The sequence below is a fragment of the Pinus tabuliformis genome, chromosome 8 (assembly GCF_031772625.1).
Source record: "Pinus tabuliformis cultivar Carrire ecotype Pingquan chromosome 8, CPIR1, whole genome shotgun sequence".
Taxonomy (NCBI): Eukaryota; Viridiplantae; Streptophyta; class Pinopsida; order Pinales; family Pinaceae; genus Pinus; species Pinus tabuliformis.
Window position 1 is genome coordinate 1,739,123,789 of NC_142294.1, and position 23,785 is coordinate 1,739,147,573.

Genomic DNA, 23,785 nt, shown 5'->3' on the forward strand with positions numbered 1-23,785 from the left:
CTCAAATTGTATACGCTACTAAAATGAACCAAAAGCGCTTACACCAAAGCCAACCCGCGTACAGATCTATAAATATTCAAACATGACTTGCAGCGATTTCAAACTTAAGTATACCCAGTTCAGATCATTACAAGCGTCAGTATACAGATCTAGAATAAGCATAATCAACCATATAGAGATAGTTCATTTCAAACCATTTGATCCCGATCTATCCTTAGATCTTGTTCTCCATTAACCGGTGAGATCCCTCTTTAGCTTAGATCCAGTTCTGCACCATAATCCAATCACAGTATTCTAGATCTAGCACTTTATCAGATATTCAATAACAATTCAGATGATAATTTGCTAAATGATCTCCTTCCTCTTTTATAGTCTTAGACCTTTCACAATACCACGATCCAAAACCATAATAACACAATACCACGGACCCAATACTTGGGATCAACACTTTTGAATGCAATACCACAGACCAAAACCATAGGATCAAAAACTGTCGGACTAATACCATGAGCCAACCATGAAAGTGCGTGAACTTTTCTCTATATGAAAGAAACTTTTCTCTGCATGAAAGTGCGTGAACTTTTCTCTGCATGAAATAAACTTTTCTCTGCATAAAAGTGCCTGAACTTTTCTCTACATGAAGTAAACTTTTCTCTGCATAAAAGTGCGTGAACTTTTCTCTACATGAAATAAACTTTTCTCTGCATAAAAGTGCGTGAACTTTTCTCTACATGAAGGAAACTTTGCTGCACTATAATTTATCAAATAAATTTTTTGCACTATAATTTATCATTTGAGTGATTTGCCATCATGGACAACACTTGTCTCATAATGACAACAATCTCCCTCTTTGGACTTGTCATACTGAGAATTGTCATCTGATTCCTTGTCACATCTGATATCTCTTCTGTAGATTCATCTAGATATATATAAGTGAGTTGATCTTCTACGAGTTGGTTGCCATCAAGTACAACACATGCATCATAATGCCAACAATCTCCCCCTTTGGACTTGATGGCAACAATACCAAATCACTCTCCCCCTTTGACATCAAGGGCAAAGGGCGGACCAAGATATTCTCTTCCTTTGCTGTCCATACTCCCCCTGAGTACCTGCTGAAATTTCTGAATGAGCTCCCCCTTTGTATATGCCAAGGTGTACCAATCTGTCCATGCTCCCCTTGAGTACATGTTGAAGTCTCTGCTCTGCTGAAGTGTGTTGTTCATGCTCCCCCTGACTATAAGCAAGGTCTGCAAAAAGATGTTTTACAAGAAGAACATGACTCTATCATAAATGACCTTCCTATCACCAAGGACTCATACATACATCCATTTCCCAACCAAGTGGGGATACATCAAAAGTTTACACATGATAAAAAAAGAACATTACATCTTCATCCCAAGCATAGTGGGGAAACCAATATAGGTCGTTACATGACCTTGACACCATAAAAGAGATACATGACATAGAGACGAAGTATCTAGAGCAAGACTTATGAAAGTCACCAATAACTGATAATAGCAGCATCTGTCAAACACTTTTCAGATCAGCAACCATGATCTCCTTCTGTTAACCTTCTGCACCTGTTCTAACCAAAACAGCTTGTGTACACGAACCAAGAGCTTCTAAGGTAATTCCAACAATGCATTATTAGAAATTAATCTGCTCCCCCTATACCTGTGCCAGATGGTCTCTGTCAGACCCATATCAGACTCTTCTCACCCAGAGTCTGGCCCACTGATTTTATTCAAACCAACATATACGTGACTGTATCCACAGAAACTAGCGTATATACGCAGATACTCCTTGTGAAACTCGCGTACAACCAATTTCAGATTAGCAACTTGTAAATGTCCTATGACAGGATATGTCTGCATATAGATATCAACTTATGATGATAAAATCATTCACATTATATCATATGTGTGTATCATCACTTGGGAATATCTGCATCAATCAACATATGTAAGTATCAACATATAGGTAAGAACTCATCATCATCATGTCTCCAACAACCGGCACTCTGTATCTTGAGCTCAAGATCATTTGTCAAGACTTATTTATATCATCAACATCAGCAATCCTCATTCACATGAGCACAAAGAACTATAGGAATCCTGCATCATAACTGTATTGTATGATCTTTATGCATGTGACGACAGCAGCATATGAGTGACTCATCATCAAGTAATGAAGATGTGTATTCAAGCTTTGTACTTCACCTTATCCTTATGAAGATCACCATGTAAGCATCATATATGCACCATCTAAGAATCAATCCACTAATATGGTCTGAACACTATGTTGCAGGAAACGTGGTATAGAGGTCCGTTTCCGTACGGAAACGGGTACGAAACGCGGAAACGCGTTTGGTACAGCCGTGAAACGCGTTTCCGGCCGTATTGCCACGTTTCCCAAAACGGAAACGTGGCCAGTACGGTCGGAAACGCGTTTCAGGGCCGTACGACCCACGTTTCCTCATTAACTTGTGTTTTTTTTTATTTTATTTTTTTAATTTACTTTTAGGGTATGTTAGTGACTTCTTGTTGCTTCTAGATGCGTGTCTAAAGTTATAAAAGTGAATTTTTGCCCTAGTGTTGATATGAAGTTCATCGGGAAGTTTGAGGGATATGCAGTTCATGGTAATGTTAAGTTCTTAAAGTAAAAGTGATATTCTCCTTTATTTTTCATTTTCATCCTTTTACTTAAATTTTTAACATTACCATGAAATGACTCAGGATGTTTGAGAGTGGTTTCGACCTCATTGGATTTCATATGGAGAAAGTAGAATTTTAGATCTCACTCAAAATCCAACAGACTTATTTGTTTTTCAGGATTTCAGGATTGGAGGGATTGCAATGTTTCCATTGGATTTTATCATGTACTAGGGTATGGAACTTGTATTTAATCAAGAGAACCAAGCCCTCTATGCATGGGAAACTCCCAATAATCAAGATCATGTAGGGTACTAGGGTATGAAATGTGTATTTAATCAAGAGCACTGAGGTCGTTCGACTATGTAGGAGGAGACTCCCAACACAAAAATGGTCCTTCTAAAGAATGGGATGTGGATGCAGAAAATCTTGATTTGGATCTCTCTGTTGCAGCCTTATAGTCTTTATTGTACTTGCAGCATCATACATTAATATAAATAAAGGCTGATTTTTGAGATTTGGATATATAATAAAGGTTGCTTTTGGATATTCCGATATTTTTATTTTCATTATGTGATCATTCATGAGTAAATGTGATGTAAATTAAATCTTAATGTTTAAGTGTAATAAATTATAATGTATCATTTATGCTTTATGATTGCACATATATATATTTAAATCTTTTCAATATATATATATATATATATATATTCGTGTTTCCCCGTTTCCAAAATTTGGGGAGGTCGCGTTTCGTATCGCTTCCCGTTTCGGAAACTCGTACCCGTTTCCCCGTTTCGTGCAACTTAGTCTGAACATCAATTATGTAACCCCAAGAATCATATGGACAACTCATAATCATAGCAAGATATATCATTTAGCCATATAATCTTCATCCCCAAGGACTATTAACCATAATGCCAACAATGCAATATTAAAGGCATATGCTCCCCCTCAACCTGTGCCATTTGTTTTACTATTAGATCTGATCAGCAATAAGCATCAAGACATCATCATCATCAAAACACTTCGAAACATCTTACAAGAATTAAGACATTTCCACACATCCTCAACAGACTGTAACTATTAACCAATAGAGCAAATAATGGACTGAATCATATCAGACACTTTTTCTGAGCCTGTCCCTACTGCTTTTCCTCAGACTGACATATACACGACTTTGCAGTGTCTAACTCGTGTATATACGCGACTTCCCTTTAAGAAACTTGCGTATGAGATTCAGGACACTGAAGTTTTACACTTCCAGCTCCCTCTGATTTTGTTATGTCTGTATGTTGTGTTGTGCCGCCTCTTTCTGACTGTACTTCTTTCTTCTTCCACATCTTCAAGTGTGATGATGATGTTTTCTCCTTTTGGTATGGTGCCCATACTTTGTTCTTGCATTCCTTAGCTATATGTCCAAGCTTGTTACATGTGTAACATCTTACATGTCTCATATTTCTTCTATAGCAATCAACAGCTCTGTGACCAAACATATTGCAAGCAAAGCAATATCCATTAAAGTACCATGAATGTAATGATCTTTCTGCATGATGGTCTTGAACCCTTCTTCTTCTACATCTGGCTGCAACGTGTCCAAGATTATGACATACATAACATTCAACATTATTCATAGGAGGAGTAAAATATTTTCTTTGAAGAATTTCTTTCCTTGGTTGATGATGAGATTGACCTTTCATCTCCTTATTGAGCATAGTAGAGTCCCTTGTCTTACTTTGTGAACTAGATTCATCTTCAATAGATTCATGAAAACCAAGACCAGTCTTGATAGCAGGAGACCTTTGACTACTAAGAATATCATCCAAGGCTTTAGTACTATCTTGAAATCGCAACAGTTTATCCTTTTCTTCTAATTTACCTTTTAAGATATTTACCTCAATCTGAAGTTGTTCTTCCTTTTCAAGATACTGCTTCTTCACGTTTTCTTCAGCATTTCTTTCTTCTTCCAACTGACGTCTTAGTTCAAGAACTTCATTTTCATGAGCTTGGAGTAGTCCTTTATTCTGCTTCTTTGATTCTTCAAGATCTTCTTTTAGCGAGCAGATTGTGGCTTCAAGACTTTCATAGTAACTGGATCTATCTCTGAGTTTCTTGATGGTTGTGCTTCTTTCATTGACTTCACCTCTTAGTGATGTTACTTCATCCTGCAACTTTTGATGTTTGTCCTTGAATAACTTTCTTACCTTGTTTCCTTCCTCTAGTTGAGCTTTTAGTTTGGCAGCTTATTCTTTGAAGTCACATTCCCTTTTGTTCAATAGATTTTGTTGATCTCTGATTTTGTCTGAAAGCCTTTTAAATTCTGCCTCTATTTGATATCTTTCTTGTTCACCCATAAGAGCAAATTCAGTTGTTTCGCTATCACTTTCATCTTTTCCAAATGGATAGATATCTGGAACATCAGAGGATAGCAAATTCATACCTGATAGTTCATCTTCATTCTGAAATGATTCTGAATCTGATTCTGAATCTGAATAGCTTCTTACACCTAATCCCCAATCGATTCTCCCACTGTCATAGTTCTTCTGAGATGTCTTCTTCTGCTTATGTGCTTTCTTCTTAAGCTTCTTTCCCATTGTTCCACGGATCTCCTTTAAGCGATCAAGCCTCTACCAAAGGACCTGCTCTGATACCAATTGTTAGAAATAAGGGGTGAATCAGTGTTATCAGATCAATAAAACTTTTTCATTTCCATACTTAGATACATATATGCTACTTCATTCAAAGGAACCCGCGTGTATACGCAACTGTGTCTAAAGCAACTAGCGTATATCCAAAATACTTATGATTCAGTTAATCCATTAAATGTTGATCTTTAGTTAGTGCATCAGAACTTCATTAACCATATGAACAGTAAGCAGGTGCAGTAAAACAGAACAGATCATCACACACAAGAAGCACACATGAACACCATGATATAAGGTGGAAACCCAATGTGGGTGAAAACCACCTGCTGCAAGTCGTCTCTATCTTCTTTCAATAAGATACTTCATTTTACAATATTTTGTACTGGTGCAGTCCTTTACCAGTACGCAGGCTTCTACCTGCAGAGAGCTACAACCCTCTCTCGTTTTCCAGCTTCTCCTGGAAGGGAGCTACAACCCCCTTAGCTCTTGCACTAGCCAAGATACTAGTACGTAGGTGCTGGCCTATAGAAGGCTACAACCTTCTCTTTCTTTCAGGGACCACGTTTCATACATTTTCAGACTGGATACTCCTGAAGCACAACACTATAATCTGAAGGCCACATTTCATCAAATTTTCATACTGGACCCATAAATATCATTGAAGCACAAAACAATCAATACTAGCATCATCAATCTCTAAATCACTGAAACACTGAAACCCTGTCAACAACACAGTCACCAGAACATAGAGCAGACAACAGAACTCTGCAACAACAATCAGAACCAACTGTACCATCAAAATCATGCATTAGAGTGCATACGCTACTTGGAAGTGTCGAACCTGCGTGTATACGCAACTTCATCAAGGTGAACCAGCGTATATGTCATTAGTTACTTCTTCATAACTTCGTTGCACTTCCTGACTTCAGACATAACCAAATCATTACATATACAAGGATAATATATGTGTTAGCACCCAGATCTAGTCCATCAGATCACATAAATATGAGTCACTATGATCCTGATCCAATATTAGTTCTCATCCATCAATACTGAAGCTAAACACAATCAACCAAACAAGATATGCAGAATACTGACACCTTTAAACTGTCATCAGAACCCTTCAACAACCAGAACCACCTGTAACTTCAAATATCATAGCTCAAATTGTATACGCTACTAAAATGAACCAAAAGTGCTTACACCAAAGCCAACCCGCGTACAGATCTATAAATATTCAAACATGACTTGCAGCGATTTCAAACTTAAGACATACCCAGTTCAGATCATTACAAGCGTCAGTATACAGATCTAGAATAAGCATAATCAACTATATAGAGATAGTTCATTTCAAACCATTTGATCCCGATCTATCCTTAGATCTTGTTCTCCATCAACCGGTGAGATCCCTCTTTAGCTCAGATCCAGATCTGCACCATAACCCAATCACAGTATTTCAGATCTAGCACTTTATCAGATATTTAATAACAATTCAGATAATAATTTGCCAAATGATCTCCTTCCTCTTTTATAGTCTTAGGTCTTTCACAATACCACGGTCCAAAACCATAATAACACAATACCACGGACCCAATACTTGGGATCAACACTTTTGGATGCAATACCACGGACCAAAACCATAGGATCAAAAACTGTCGGACTAATACCATGAGCCAACCATGAAAGTGCGTGAACTTTTCTCTATATGAAAGAAACTTTTCTCTGCATTGAAGTGCGTGAACTTTTCTCTATATGAAATAAACTTTTCTCTGCATAAAACTGCGTGAACTTTTCTCTACATGCAATAAACTTTTCTCTGCATAAAAGTGCGTGAATTTTTCTCTACATGAAGTAAACTTTTCTCTGCATAAAAGTGCGTGAACTTTTCTCTACATGAAATAAACTTTTCTCTGCATAAAAGTGCGTGAACTTTTCTCTACATGAAGGAAACTTTGCTGCACTATAATTTATCAAGTAAATTTGTTGCACTATAATTTATCATTTGAGTGATTTGCCATCATGGACAACACTTGTCTCATAATGCCAACAATCTCCCCCTTTGGACTTGTCATACTGAGAATTGTCATCTGATTCCTTGTCACATCTAATATCTCTTCCGTAGATTCATCTAGATATATATAAGTGAGTTGATCTTCTACGAGTTGGTTGCCATCAAGTACAACACATGCATCATAATGCCAACAGGTAGAACATTTACTCTAATGATTGATCATGGATGACTGAAGTTTTTATTTGAGCAACCTAAGTTAAATGCAAGGCAACCCAAATTGTTGGCCATGCTCAACAAATTTGACTTTGAAATCAAATATATAAAAGGCAAGGAGAACATAGTAGTTGACTCACTTAGAAAGAGAGTGAAAATGCATCATATGGCATCCATAAGTTCCTACAAAACTGATCTTAAAGAAAGGATAAAAAAATGTTGGGAAGCAATACGAAAAGTATCAATAGTTAAGGGAGAAGCTACAACAGGGCTCTCAAGGAAATGAAGGCAAGGACTATTTCCTTATAGAAAAGGGGCTGATTAAATTCAAAAACAAGATTTATGTCCCAAGTAGTAGTGACTTGAGGAGGCTCATAATAATAGAGTTTCATGTGAAGCCATATTTTGGCCATCTATGATATCAAAAGACTCTAGGAGCCATCAAGAAGTTCTATTGGTGGCCAAATTTGAAAAGAAAGGTGGTTGATTTTATCTCCAAATACATAGAGTGTCAACAAGTGAAGGCTGAGTGAAAGCACCCAGTTGGTTTTTTGCAGCCCATTCCCATTCCAGAATGGAAGTGAGAGGTGATTTCTATGGATTTTATTACAGGGTTACCAAAGAATCCAAAACAACATGATACAAAAATGGTAGTGGTTGACAAGTTGAGAAAGGTGGCTCACTTCATGGTTGTTAAATCTACAAATTCAGCTAGTGAGGTGGCTCTAGTTTTCATAAAGGAGATTGTGAGATAGCATGGAGTTCCAAAGAAATTTATCTCGAATAGAGATGCCAAATTCACTTCAAAATTTTGGAGAGAATTATTTGTAGGCTTGGGAACAAAGCTAACATTCGGCACAACATACCATCCTCAGACTGATGGGAAAATAGAGAGACAAATAGGATCTTGGAAGACATGCTAAGAATGTATGTGATGCACCATCCCAAGAAGTGGAAAGAGTACCTTCCACTTGTGGAATTTTCATACAACAATGGGTATCAAGAGTTGTTGAGAATGAGCCCATTTAAAGCACTTTATTGAAGGAGTCATAACACTCCTATCAACTAGAGCAACACAGTGGATATGGTCCTTATTGGGACTAATTTATTGAAAGTCATGGAGCAGGAAATGAAGACCACCAGAAGAAATTTAAAAGTTGCACAAGATAGGAAGAAAATCTATGCAGATTAACATAGAGTGCACAAAGAGTTCCAAGAAGGGAATAATGTATTCCTCTAAATTAGACCCAAGAAGAGCTCCTTGAAATTTGGGTTGTGCGCCAAGCTAGAACCACGATTTTGTGGGCCATTTGAAGTTCTTGAAAGGACAGGTCCAGTGGCTTATAGGTTGGCCCTGCCACCATCAGTGAAATTTCATGATGTTTCCCATGTTTCATTGCTTAAAATATATGTACAAGATGTTAATCATGTAGTTGATTGGTTTGTGTTATAGGTAAAGCAAGAGGGAGAGTTCCAACTAGAATCTCTATGCATCTTGCATTGGAGGAAACTCACACTCCGAAATCAAGCAATAGAGAAAGTTAAAGTGTAGTGGAGGCACTTTGGGCCCGAGGAAGCCACATGGGAAATGGATGACCAGATGCGAGAAACATATCCTTCCTTATTTGTTGAGTAAGACACATGTAAATATAATGTAAATTTTGTACAAAGTTGTGTATATAAAGCTCCATAATTAGCAATGCTTGGTCTAAAGCATGTTTTGTTGTATATGGTTATTGAACACCAAAGATGGTGTTCCTCCCCCAAGGGGGAGGGGACTATGACATCCCCAGGTTCATATTTCTCCATTGTAAATAAAATGTAATTAACTAAAGGCTAAGAGAAGGGACACAAATTCCAGTTGCTTGGAGAGGGAGATTGCTTGAGGAATTGGCAAAATTAAATACATCAATCATGGGTTGGATGAGAAGATTAAATGAGATGACAATGCATTATATTTAACTGAAGAGACAAGGACGGGCCCAGGTGTCCTTCAACTCCAAAAACATGAAAGAAAAGGACAAATAAAATTAAGGGTAGCATGGGACATGTTGTCTAGGTTGTTGACTACGTGCAACCATGGAAAATGACAAACAGAGGGTCGGTTGGAAAAAGGCACACACATTATGGAAGAGAGGGGGAGACACTCTCACACATACACATAGGCAGGGGGGAAAGACTCTCTTGGATTCTCTCTCAAGTGCAAAGACAATGGAAGAAGGGGAACATATTTTGTTTACCCTCTTGTGCATATGCTTAGGTAGCAACAGAGAAGATGCAATGAGAACACTGCAGAAAAATTTCCTCCAAGGGTGGAGGTGAGAAAACAATGATTAGATTGGGAAGAAAGTAAGCTATGGATAGATAGGAACCAATTGAAGAAACCTCGCAGAGGCTTGCTGGATAGAAATCATTATTGAGAGCATTGACTTGCCTATAAGGCTGAAGAACCCACTAGAAGCTTGTGGATTGTGAACCTACTAGTTTGGAAAGAGTCACTTAGGTGCTTGTGAGGGTTGTAGAACCACTAGGATTTGCCTTGGGGCTGAAGCTTTGGTGCTTGAATCACTAACAAACGACCTGGAGAGGTGTCCTCTTTCCCTTCAGTAGCTTATCCATTGATGAACCTTCCTCAATGTGGACTCCCTTCTCCTGAAAGTGAGCTGAGACTCTCTACAGAATGGTATGCTAACATGGATGTTAATTATGTTTGAAAAGACAGAGCGAAAACTTGTCTAGTTGGTAGATGAGGGCAGTGTGGCCTTATGGAATCCTGTTAACCTATTCTATTGGTTGAAATTCCTCTTAAGAAGCACTCCACCTCAAGCACTGGAATCCCGCTCGGGGGTGATGACTACAAGTAATTGTGGTTGTAGCTTGTCTATGGTTGGGTGGAGAGTTAGAGTCCCACTCTCAGTCGACAAACCATGTTCTGCATATGATAAGTATTTATCTGTGCTCCTTTGTTTAAATGTTTTGTGTGTTTGTTTAGCATTGGTTAAACATTACATTCATGATATGAAATTGGGACTCCATTCATAAATGAGGAATGCCAATACTTTCTGCTATTATTTTTAAGGAAATAATTGTTTTTGAGTGATTATTTCTAGATTGTATTGTAACCTTAATAATTGGTTAAATGTATGGGTGAAATATCTTATTTATCATCAACAACATGTTGTTGGGCTTTATTCCTAGTCATTACTCCATTGAATCACAAGTGGGGTTTTCAAGAAGTATGACCTATCTCTTATTTCTTGCTAGAAGGGTCTCCACTAGTATGTGAGCTACTAGAATGATTAAGGAGTTATAACAAGGATTAAACTCACGTGATCATTCAAAATTGTGGTTGGTGCTTCCAATGGAATCACTATCTTCACTTGGAAAAGGAATTTGTACTTGTTAGCTAAAGTGATTAGGATCAATATTTGTGTGTTTCTTATTGAAGAAACATTTTAGGTGTTGGTGGGATTATTCCTTGAGACCCAATGAGAATGATTGAGTTTGAGCTTATTAGGATGGATTACTTTGAAGTTAAAGGATCAACTTGACTCAAATTGGTGAAAGCTCCCTGGCTTGCACCGACTTTTTTTTTAATGGTTTCAAATTGTTCCCCTTTTCTCTCTAATGATCACACATATGTTCCGTTCTTCTTGTATTCTTTAGAAAACTGGTCAGATTCATGACAGGGTTTGCATTTAAACATTAACTGCTCACAACTAAGTTTCTTCACAAGCTTCCAATTGTTTCAAGTGAGAAGGATATCCTCTAGGAGACCTTCTTTCATGTCCACCTCTACACAAATCCTTATGCATGCACATAATCTCGCCATCAACTCAAACATATAGATATATTTTCCAAGTTTATTCCCAATGCTCCTTAGGGAATCTTCACCCTAGCAGTGAAGTGGAAGATGAGGCAATCACACGCAAACATGGATAGTTGAATGGATGTCAAGTTTTGGATCAAAATTAGGAGTCCACTAGTTTAGATACATTCCCCTAATTTCATAGAAATAAGGTCCATTTCTGAACATTAGACCATGATCCTCTTTTTGTTTCAAACAATAAAGCATAATACCCTCTACCAAAAAAATAATAAGTGAGCTTTTCTTTGATCATAACTATCAAGTTGAGTCTCCATCCAAATATCCATTGATCTGTGAGAAGGCTAAATGATAATAATTTCCCTATGAGCACTCTTTTAGCAAGGGCTAAAGCCTTATGAGAAGATGAAACAAAAAGAAGATTAACTTGAGGAATTTTACCCATCTTCTAGAAACCTACAGGATTGTGATTTCTAGGTATTCTTCCCCATAAAACGAGCAAGAGAATAAAATACAATATTGCTAGTGCCTACCTTAGAAGGGGAATGCTGACAACCTCCTAAGTTGAAGCCATCACCATCTTCCAATTCCTTATGCATTTACTTCAAATCATTCTCTAATTCCATGCATTTGTTTCTTAGTTTTTTTTGTAGCCACCCATGTGTCATGGGAGACTAATATGATTGTGCATGTACGCTACTCAACATTGTGAGTATTGTGAATGTATCACTACACTGGCATGTGGTTCCTCATACGCATAACTTCAAGATGTGATCATTTTATCATCTCCTCGTAAACATTATTTTGAGATGTGGTCATTTCCTCATAAACATCAAGTGGACACATGATCATTTCATTGTTAGCAATAAGAGTGTAGCATTGCACTAACATGTGGTAATCCCCTCGTAAGCATACTTTGAGATGTAGTCATTTCTTTATAAATATCACATGGACACATGGCCATGTCTTCGTAAACATTCAAAGACGAGTTGCTTGCAATTCATGAATAAAGCTTTTTAAAAACTAAAAAATAGAAATAATACTAACATATAACTTTATACAAGTATCTATACACATTAACAAAAAAATTTATACAATTCATCAAAAATTTACATCCATACATCTATATATCGAATCAAATCTACACCCATGATATATCAACCATCACTACGGTAAGCGAGGAATTGAGGGCCTCCATCGTAGTAGATTGTGGTCCACATTAATGGCGGTCCTAATCAAAGAGGCGGAAAGAAAAAATTAGGAATCCAAGGGATTTTTTAATTTAAAATAACAACAAAGGAAGAATGCAAAACCCACACGTTCCTTAGAAAATGCATTTTTGTTTTCTGTTCTTGTCCTTGTTTGATATTAAAAATGTATATATAAAGTGGCCGCATATGTGAATTAGACTATTATATGAATTGAAGCCACACATTTGAGTTAGGACTCTAATACGAATTCGACTGCCATACAAACGAATTAGAGTACATTATGAATCTGACTGCCACAAGTTGCCAAAATGGAAGACTCTGTGTCCGATTATTAATCATTAAATGCACTTAATGCGAAAACAATAGTTCTTTAATGCCCGTCGTATCATTAAATACACTTAATGCGAAAACAATAGGTATGTAAGTTCTTCAATGCCCGTCGTGGGTTGCACTCGTCAAAAGTTTGAGAAATGATGGTCGACATGAGCTGGGTTATATTAGCATTGCAACTCTGAAGAAATTTTGTGTGCAAAGGAGACACAGTTATAACTCTTTATCATTGAAGTCTTTATTTAATCTATTTTTTAATTCATAATCTGTTAAAGTTATTCTAAGTATTTACCATACTCGTCAAACGTTATATTGTTTTTTATTTTAGGTGAAAAAGTTTTGAAATTTTTAAATAAATTTATTAAAATTTGTAAAAAATTAAATATTAAATGGAATATTTTTAAAATTAAAAAATGTAATTTTTTTTAATTGATTGTTATATATGTGGTTTTAAATTGAATTATTAGATATAAGAAATTTATTAAAAAATTAAAAAAATCTAAAAAAAAATATTTGATAAATGTAAAAATTTATTCATGACTTTAATTTTGACATGCCTATAGTACACTGACTAGAAAATTTACTGTTCTGGGTTTTGCAATAAGTTTGAAGTGACACTCAACGAAGTTTGTTATTATAATGTGATAATTTAAAGGGCAATCCACATGTAATATTTGTTAGGCAAGTCAAATAAAACTTGCGTGACTTGATGATGCTGCCACTAACAAGTTCTTTTAAGTGAGATTATGGTTAACATTGGCGCCTAGTACCTAGCAATGAGAAAATAAAACCATTATGCTCAGAATGGTCCATAATTATCTAAACTTCTTGTCACATGCATTGCCTTAATCAACGAGAAATCCATGCATTTTCTGTTTTTATTTTTATGCTATGTATTTACCGTATTTTTTTTGTAGCATTTACTACCATTGTACCAATTTAGTGCAATGTTTGGTACATAGTGGGTTTAGGTAGCATTAAATGCTCTAACATAGATAGGAAAATGAAAAAGCACAATGAAATTACCAAACATGTTTCATACGCAGTGGTGTTAAGTATCATTCATCGAATCACGTAGTAACTACAAAATCAATGTTTACAATCTACAGTAACATCATGTCGAACACTTCAAAATGACTTGTCGACTGAATTACCACAATGAAGTATGACAGTAATGTTTTAATAAAAATTTCTATACCTAATCTAGTTTTTTTCCTTAAAACTTAAAACACCTAATCTAAATTCTTTTGTCGAAACTTAAAACATGGTATTTTGAAAAGGAGATAATGAAATTAATGTCAATTTTATTTTGTGAATGTATTTCAAACCTAAGCCTTATATTTTGTTTGGGATATACAAGTTGCACATGGAAATAAAGACATGGCTAATTACAATGGTGAATTATACAACGTGACACTTCAAATTTTGCAACTTCAGTGTGTATACATTTGTCTGGTCTTTTAATGGAAGGTTCATTTATACAACGTGAGACTTCAAATTTTGCAATTTGAGTGAATGGAAGGTTCATGTGAACCAAGTTCTAAATAGGATAAGTCTTCGAATTTGCAACTTGAGTGTGTATGAATTTGTCTAGTCTTTTAATGGAAGGTTCATGTGAACCAAGTTCCAAATGGGATAAGTCTATTTAGTATGAGAAACCCCATCACACCATGGCTATCCGGAAATGGCATGGCAAGGCTGAAAACCACTTTCACTCCTGGCAAAACCCATTCCAATGATAGCAAGAGAACCAAATACGCACATGCATGTACAATGTATGACAAACTAGCAAGGAAACCATACATGCAACTCGATACTTGCAAGTAATCTCGATGTAACCGCTTGATCCAACTCTTCCTTCCTTGATCCTGGCTTCCCTTTGCTTTCTTGTCCTTCCTTTGCCTTCCTTTTTCCAATGCTAGAGTGCTCCAAGGATGCTCTAAGTGTGCAAGAGTATGAGAGAATAGAGAGAGCTCCAAGCTAAAACTGACAAAAGGTTAAATTGACAAAAGTTGTGCACTGATCCTATGAAGCTTTTTTATTAATGAGGTCTTTATTTTCTTTAATTTCTATTATTGTTACTCCATTTTCCTCCTCACATGCAACCTGTGACCTTTCACCTTCCTTTTCTCTTAATTTCCTTTATTTTCATAAATAAAATGAACACCCGCTAGGATGTTTTTGCCAACATTCAGCATTGAATAAGTGTCCCATAATGTTGGTCTTAACTTTATTAACTTTATTAACTTTATTACATGAACTTTTAAACCAGAGTTGTTACATAAACAAGGATACATAAAATTGTAAGTAAAGGTTCCACCTGCTCCTATATCTCAACATATTGAAAGTTTACACTTAAAAATAAAACCATTAAAAACTCTTAAAATAGATCAATACCTTAAAGTAAGCTCCACAGTGAGGAGGCGCAAAAAAAAAAAAAAACCTTAAAAAGGGCATGTGGCCACCAAACTAACATCCTTTATACATAGCTTTCTTAGGTGAAGTCTTCAATGTAGAACAAGTTCCCACGTGAAAGGTAACATATGCTAATTATGTGAACTTGAACTTTACATATGCATTAGAGTAAACAATGAACCAACGATTATTTCAATTTGTATCTCTCCATATATTATTACTATTTTATTCTCCCGACTTCTCATTCGAGAATATCCTATGTATATTTTTGTACTATTGTCTATATCTTGTGAATGGTTGTTAAATTTTGACTTACTATTATTTCACGTAGCTTTTTTTATACGTGGAATCCCTCACCACCTCTGTGACTTGCAAAAAGTATATTGTGACTCAAAAAAATATGTACACTCTGGGGACACTATGTATTGGTTTGGGTTCAATGGGTTTGATTAGGAGGACATACAATTGGCAAAAGCAAACATTCCTCCTTTAATAACAAACCATATAATAGCACCATTAGAACAAGAACACAACATTCCAATTTGGAGTAGAGTTTCGCTCAAAATATTTACCTCGCCTGCTCTACCAATACCACTGTTGACACTAATGAGGGCAACAGAAAGGGAGATAGATGGAATGTGTTAGGTTTGATAGATGGATCATGTTAAGTATAAATGCAATGTGTTAAGTTTGATAGATGGAATGTGTTAAGTATGAATGAACAAGTTTGTTATTTTATCAAGATCTTCTGAGAGTATCCTTTTCCTTGAGAGTAAAAATACTCAAATACATATGATGGTTACTAAGGTGAAACAAGAAATCACACATAAATTTTAAAAATCATGATTCATTCTCAAACTTCAACACATGATCCTTACTTAAATACCAAATATATTAAATATAAGCACTTCGTATGAAACAATTGCTGAGGTACATCATGCATGATGGGCCACCATCATCAATTGAGTGAGATGATTACTGAAGCAATTGAAGCATGATATATAAGAGGCATCTACAGGGGGCTATATAAGGAGGATATTGGTCATCATAACTAGGATCACTATCTACAATGTGGATCATCAAAGAAAAAATATCCTTTAATTATCCCCAGATGGGAGGGGGTAACAAAACCTTTGTGGTGGCTTAGTGCATCATTCTTGGCCTTGGATGCCTAGAAGCTTCCTCTAGGTCCTAAGGATTATATTTACTCCTTTGACCATGTCCAAGGACCCAAGACCTATAACTAGTGCTCAAAATTTGTCTGGGTGTTGATATCCTCACTCAATGGTCAACATCCCTTTGAGAGGTTATCTGTGGTCATTTAATGTGTCATTCATGAATGTTGAGCCCTATAAGTTTCCTTTAGATCCAAATTCTTGAACTTCCTTGGGTGGGAATGGTTAACACCCCAACACCCATATGTAGTGCTCAAAAAGTCATAATGATACCTATATCCACACTTAATGGAGACAAAAGACACCCTCAAAAAATCATATGTGATGGTTCAATGTGACACTATTATTTATAGATGCATATAACGGTTTTGTTGATTCCGAAGACCTAACAAAATCCAATATTGTGGTAGTACCATAAACTTAAAATAAAAAAATACTAAGTTAGAAAATGAACTAAACATCTACGATAAAGATGTTAGTGTTCTCCATTTGCTTTACAGTTATGCATGTTAAACAACATTAATTATAACTAGCCTACATCCATCTCAACTCTCGATCTACCAAGTGTCAAGAGGGATCAATTCCCTTTTCACTTTAAAAGATGTTTGTATCTCAACAGATTTGATCCCTCTCAGCGCAGCCGACCTAGCTGGTTTGGAGCCACTATATATATATTTTAAAAACCTTATTAACAAAGGGACGGGTGTATGACCAACAGTCACGTCGTATGAGTGGAGAGTTGACCGGATTTGTGAAAAGGGGATCTTCGATCGACCGCTAATCTGAACAACGACAGCCATGATCCACATCGTGGAGCACGGTTCCTCCACGCCACGGAGCCAGGAGACACGGGCCACGGTTGCTAACGGGGGTCTGACCTCAGACGATGCTAAGCCTGTTCCAGTGCTTGCAGTCAGATCCACCGCTGAGTCTCCACTCTGGGTAAATGCCAATATAAGGTACCGCCACAGTTTAGAGGACCTTTGGGCTCCATCCCTATAAGGTTTATCGTTTTTGTATGTCCATTTTCTTTTATGGATCTCTTCATGTATCAAATCTTGAGTGAAGAATCGTTCATTTACCTTTGAACTCTGTTTGAAGATAGACATGAATAATACTTTTACCCTTTCTTTTGGCTCGCACAGTTGATGATATATGGGAAGGTTGCAGTGCAGCGTTAAGGCCTTGTGAGGCTCCAAACCAGCTAGGTTGGTTGCGTCCTGTACTTCTCTCGATTGTTCCAAAGTGTGTATACATACAACCCAACCACATTTACTCATTATTTTGCTAGCAACCATCAATCCATATGCAATAAAATGCTCCCTAATCATATTCCACGAAGGAACCTCTTCATCCCTTATGAGTTCGCCCTGAACATACTTTTTTAAACCATAGACCCGCAAACCAAAGGGGAGGTTTAGGAGGACAAGTTGAAATACACCCCCTTCTCCTTCATGTCCATGATGATACGTTTCCATAAAATCGTAAAGTTGTTTTGCTTGATTGTTCTGTTGTTTTACAAAAAAAGCACCAAATAGGTCTTCTATAGATCCAAAGATATGATGCACCTGCTCCTTTATAGATTCATTATTATTAGTACTCGCAATGGTCTGAGCTCCACCATTATCATTAACATTTTTAGTTTGTTTTTTTATACTTTGTGTTTTGAATTGATTATGTTTCTCTAATTTTTGTGGATTGTCAATTCCTGAAATATATGGATTGTTAATTCTTAAAATATTTTAGAATCTAACAAATTTAGTCGACATTCTAATATCAATATAACTCAAGCCTACTAAACATTGTTTCTCAGGCTTAAATCCAATACTAGAATTCAACACATTTGTTGGGCCCATTTCCTCATTCTGGCTACCAATGTTGTCAATTTCATTCTGGCTATCATAAAACATAGTAGAGTAAACCAGTTTCACATCGTCTTCTGCTATTTCAGGCTTGACTTGATATATCAATGGAGGGTTATAATTCTAATCACGAGTAATTGCCACCACTTTTGCATGTACTCCCATCACAAACAATAATCTATCCGATGCAGCAAGGCATCTAATCATCTGAGGTTTCCCATCTGGTGTGAACATCTGGTATATCTTCTTGGCGTGAAATCCTGTGAATAAATGCTTTCCCTTTAACCTAATAGCTTGATGTTGATAGTTCACTTCTCGAGCACATAGTTGCTGCAAATAGTTTCTGGAATTCTCCATGTCTGTCATCTTAATCTTCGCAATGCCATTTCTTTGCAGATCATCCTCCATCATCCTCTGAGATTCCATCAATATGTGAACGAACGTAACAGGGAGGAGAAGGGAAAACAAGAAAAAGAAACAGTTAGCTGTTGGAGAGGGAACCCCACAACATAAAAACTTCACATCTTCATCTCCAAAATTTTCCATTTCCATTTCAGAGATGAGGTGCCTCTTCCATAGACAGTTCCTTGCAAATTTTATATGTAATGGGACTGTACTATCTCCATCGTTGGAGGTTGAGGTTGAGGTTGAGGTTACAGATAACTTAGAAAACATATTGACAAGCACACCTTGGTCCTCATTTTTTATATCAGTTTTTATTTCTTCATCAAAATCATTTTCTTTTTCTTCTTCTTCATATTCCCAATTGGATTCTGAGTCTGAGTTGTCCTTTTCTTCTTCACATTCCCAATTGAATTCAAAGTCTTCATCATTTTTTTCTTCGCATTCCCTAGTAGGTTTAGATTCAGTCTCTGAATTAGAATCTTCAGAATCTTCTACAGCTTCTTCTTCTTCACCTTCATCTTCACTAGATAGACACTCACTGACCTCACTTTGGTTATCCTCACCTTCACTAACCCCTTCCTCTTCAACTAAAATTTATGGTATGTTCTATGCTTAGAGCAGTTTACTTCTTTTTATTATTATTATCCACAGATTAGCAATCACCTGTACAATAAGTAAAGTGCAGATAGAACATTAAACGATTGACAGAAAACAAGCCAAGACAAGAGACACAAGATGTGGCGGCTAGCCAGGGACAAACCCCAATATGGGGAAACCCTTTGATCAAATCTTCCTTGATCTTCAATAATTCAGCAAAGAGAAATAGTACATAAATCTGATTTACATCAGTAGCAGCAAACCCTAGATCAGCAGCATCAATCAATATCTGTCAGATCATCTAGATCAGCAGCATCAGTCAATATCTGTCAGATCATCTAGATCAGTGGCATCAGCGACATCAGCATAATTGGCATCACCAGCATCACCATCATCAACATCACCGGCATCAGCGTCATCAGCGTCATCATCATTGGCATCACCGGCATCAGCATCATCGGCATCACCGGCATCAGCATCATCGGCATCACCAGCATCAGCATCATTGGCATCATCATCATCAGCACCGTTATCAGCATCATCAGCATAACCAGCAGTGTCATCAACATCAACATCATCAGCATCACCGGCATCAGCATCATCAACATCACCAGCATCAACATCACCAGCATCAGCATCATCGACATCACCGGCATCAGCATCATCAGCATCACGGCATCAGCATCATCGGCATCACCGGCATCAGCACTAAACTAGGGCAGACAATATCTTGCAAACCGACCGTCGGATCGGCTTGATTCCTTCACCAAAAAATGCGGCCTTCTGAGGAGAGTCAGATCCACCTACAGCGCAGTTCAAAGAGGGAGAAAGATGGTCAACGCTGGTCAAACTTCCGATCTGCAGTTGCAGCCCTAAATCTGTGTCCTTCCTTCCACACATGTGAGAGAAGAGTCTCTTTTTGCGCAGTAGGAGAAGAGCCTCTTTTCTGCGCAGGAGAGAGAGAGATGTGATGAGAGAGTGTGTCCAAATGAGGAAAAGACCTCCTGTATTTATACACAACTATTGATGATTGAATAGATGCGACTGTTGGGCTTCTGGGCCTACATGAGTTGTTGGTAAGCTTGATAATTATTCCATAATCAAAATAAATTCATATCTCCATAAATACTTATCGGAATTAGACCTTTAGATCAATCCTACACCTCTCAACAAGAGGAATCTAATAAAAATATTATCAACCATGAATAAGATGACCCATATGGAGTTTGGCCCTAATTGCCAATTTTAACACTCCCTCTCAATTAGGGAGAACCCCATCTGCAATCTGTCTGTCGGTCGCTACTATTCATCCATCAAATGCACTGCCCTATACAGCTTGACCCCTGCTCTACTCTGCTCTATCCTGCCTGCTCTGCTCTATTCTGTTTTGCTCTGCTCTTTTCTATTCTGCTCTGCTTTGTCCAAATTATGAAGAAGAAGAAATGATCGAGGATGTATCATACTGACTCAAAATCAATCTTAGAGTATGTACCACTGGTCCCAGACTAGTCTCAACCGACCCGAAGTCAGCGTCATAGTGGGTACAACTCCTACCACTGGTCCCAGACCAGTATCATCCTCCACTGACTCAAAGTCAGTCTCAGAGTGCGTACCACTGGTCCCAGACTAGTCTCAACTGACCCGAAGTCAGCGTCATAGTATGTACCACTCCTACCATTGGTCCCAGACCAGTCCTTCACTAACCCGAAGTTAGTCTCAAAGTATGTACCACTAGTCCCAAACCAGTCTCAACCGACCCGAAGTCAGCGTCATAGTGGGTACAACTCCTACCACTGGTCCCAGACCAGTATCATTGATCCCAGATCAATGAAGGTCATCCTAGCATAGGGAGTACGGTAGATACAGCGGCATCCATCTACTACTATGGTCCCTATCCTCATTTCCCTGCTCATTGATCAGATGAGAGGTACTTCCCATGAGTCCCATACTGCATGGGTAGGATGCCTCGACAGGAGAACTTAATCAATCCTGTCCTCATAGGAGAACTAATCATCCTACTACACAATCACCATGGAGAACACATCATCCAAGCCTCACAGGAGAACTAATCATCCTAATACACAATCATCATGGAGAACACATCATCCAGACCTCACAAGAGAACTAATCATCCTACTACATAAGAGAGCGAATCATCTTGTCCACAGGAGAGCAAATCATCCTGTCCACAGGAGAGCGAATCATCCTGTCTCACAAGAGAGCGAATCATCTTGTCCACAGGAGAGCGAATCATCATGTCCACAGGAGAGCGAATCATCTTGTCTCACAAGAGAGCAAATCATCTTGTCCACATGAGAGCAAATCATCCTGTCCACAAGAGAGCGAATCATCTTGTCCCAGTGCGCACCACCAGGGGAGGGTGAGTCACCCTGTGGTCGTATGTTGCTCCAGTAAGAACCGCAAGCCCCCAGAGCTCCCAGAGCTCAATGTATGCAACATGCAGGACCTTTTTACAAGGATCTCTCGATGACTCCAAGTCGTTCGGGAAAATCACAGATTTTATCTTTCCCCAGGGCTTTGTCAAAATGTCAGTGACCTGTACATCAGTCTCAATGCGATGGAGCCTCCTTGCTCATCGACTTACCATATCCCAGATAAGGCAGCATTTGATGTTTATCTACTAGAGCAATCATTGAATACGAGATTCCTCTATAATCGAATCCCACCTCTGGTTGTCATAGAGAATCACAGCGGTATTCATCATGTGTACAAACAGCTCACTAGAGAACTTCTGCAACCAGACTGCCTCACAGGAGGCCATACTTGTAGCAATGTATTCTGCCTTGGCGGTACTCAGAGCCACCGACTTTTGCTTCCTGCTCATCCAGGATATCGAGGCAGATTCCAAAGAGAACCAGCACTAAGAAGTGCTCTCCATACTGCCTACTCATTCAGCATTTGAATAATCATGCAGTTTCATATTTCCGGCAGTGTCTCTCAATCCATGAGAGATTGTGCCTCGAAGACATCTCAGAAGATTCTTGGCATCAATCCAGTGAGACTCAATCAAATATGAGCTCACCATGCTCACTGCAAAACATATGTCTAGACAGAGGTTCACCAAGAACATCAACGCGAATGAGTTTATGAAACTCAGAGGCATTTCTCAAATCTAGTCCGACATCACTACCATATAACTTCTAAAAGTTAAGACCCTCGAGATAGTCACAGGCTTGCAGTCCACCATACCAAATCTTTCTAATATCTTCACCACATATTTTCCTTGAGATAGGAAAATTTCCCTTTGCTTCTGCCAGACTTCAAGTCCTAGGAAATAGTGCATCAGTCCTAGGTCCTTCATTTCAAATTCAGAAGCCAACTCCCTCTTATATTTGTGAATGAGAGGGTCTGCACCTGTTAGAAAGAGGTCATCCACATACAGCACCAGTATGAGAGGTTTGTCATATTCAACCTTAAAGTAAAGGTTAGGATCAGTTTCACTCCTAGTGAATCCCAGCTTCATCAAGTAGCTATCGATCCTCTCATACCATGCACGGGGTGCTTGCTTCAGCCCATAGAGAGCCTTCTTCAACCTACATACATGAGATTTTTGATCATAAATCTCAAATCCTTCGGGTTGCTCCACGTAGACCTCTTCTTTGATCGAACCATGCAAGAACGCGGTCTTGACATCCATCTGATGTAGGTTCCATCCTTGTGAAGCCGCAAGGGCTATGATTGAGCGGATGGTGGTATATCTGGCAACAAGTGCAAATGTCTCGTCATACTCTTTTTCTTTTGGTTCCCTGGTGTCGGCTTCTTGAGAGCTCCTCAAAGTCGGAAGATTGTCCACCTTGCTGAGAGCCATATCTTCGTCAAAGGTGACATCATGACTAATCACGTCTTCCCTTTGACCGGCTACATAAATTCTATAGCCCTTAGTATTTTCACCATAGCCCACGAAGATTCCTTTCTTTCCATATGCACCCAATTTATTCCTTTTCTCTTTCGGCACATGAAAATATACAGGGCTTCCAAAAATTCTAAAATGAGATACATCAGGTTTCTTACCAGTGAACATTTCTTCAGGAGTCTTGGAACCCAATGCTTGATGAGGGCATCGGTTTTGTACATATACGGCGGTGTTTGCAGCTTCGGCCCATAGAAACTTCGGAAGTCTTTGATCATGGAGCATGCAACGAACAGCTTCCACAATCGTACGGTTCTTCCTTTCCGCCACACCATTCTGTTCAGGAGTATATGGTGTAGCAGTCTCCCTCTTAATGCCAGCGTCTTTACAAGAGTCGTGAAACTCGTTAGTTTCATATTTAGTCCCATTATCAGTCCTTAAGATCTTGATCTTCTTTTTGGTTTGATTCTTGATTAAGGCTATGAAGTGTCAAAACTAATGTTGCACGAAGCGCCCCCCCCCCCCCCCGCAGTTCCAAGCCCGGAAGCGCGTCCCGTGCGGAAGCTTCGGCGA

General features: G+C 38.1%; 1 protein-coding gene across 2 annotated transcripts in view; it reads right to left on the minus strand.

The window, feature by feature from the left end:
• Nucleotides 1-23,785, minus strand: part of LOC149243059 (uncharacterized) — a 181,602-nt gene that overhangs the window by 53,472 nt on the left and 104,345 nt on the right. The window contains exon 8 of one of the 2 annotated variants that reach the window (XM_089374403.1): nucleotides 12,463-12,577. The exons of the other annotated variant lie outside the window; for it this stretch is intronic. Coding sequence (XP_089230529.1) covers nucleotides 12,504-12,577 — 74 coding nt within the window. The 3' untranslated portion in view covers nucleotides 12,463-12,503. Of the gene's footprint in view, nucleotides 1-12,462; nucleotides 12,578-23,785 lie in introns of those variants that run through there. 2 annotated transcript variants of the gene reach the window in all.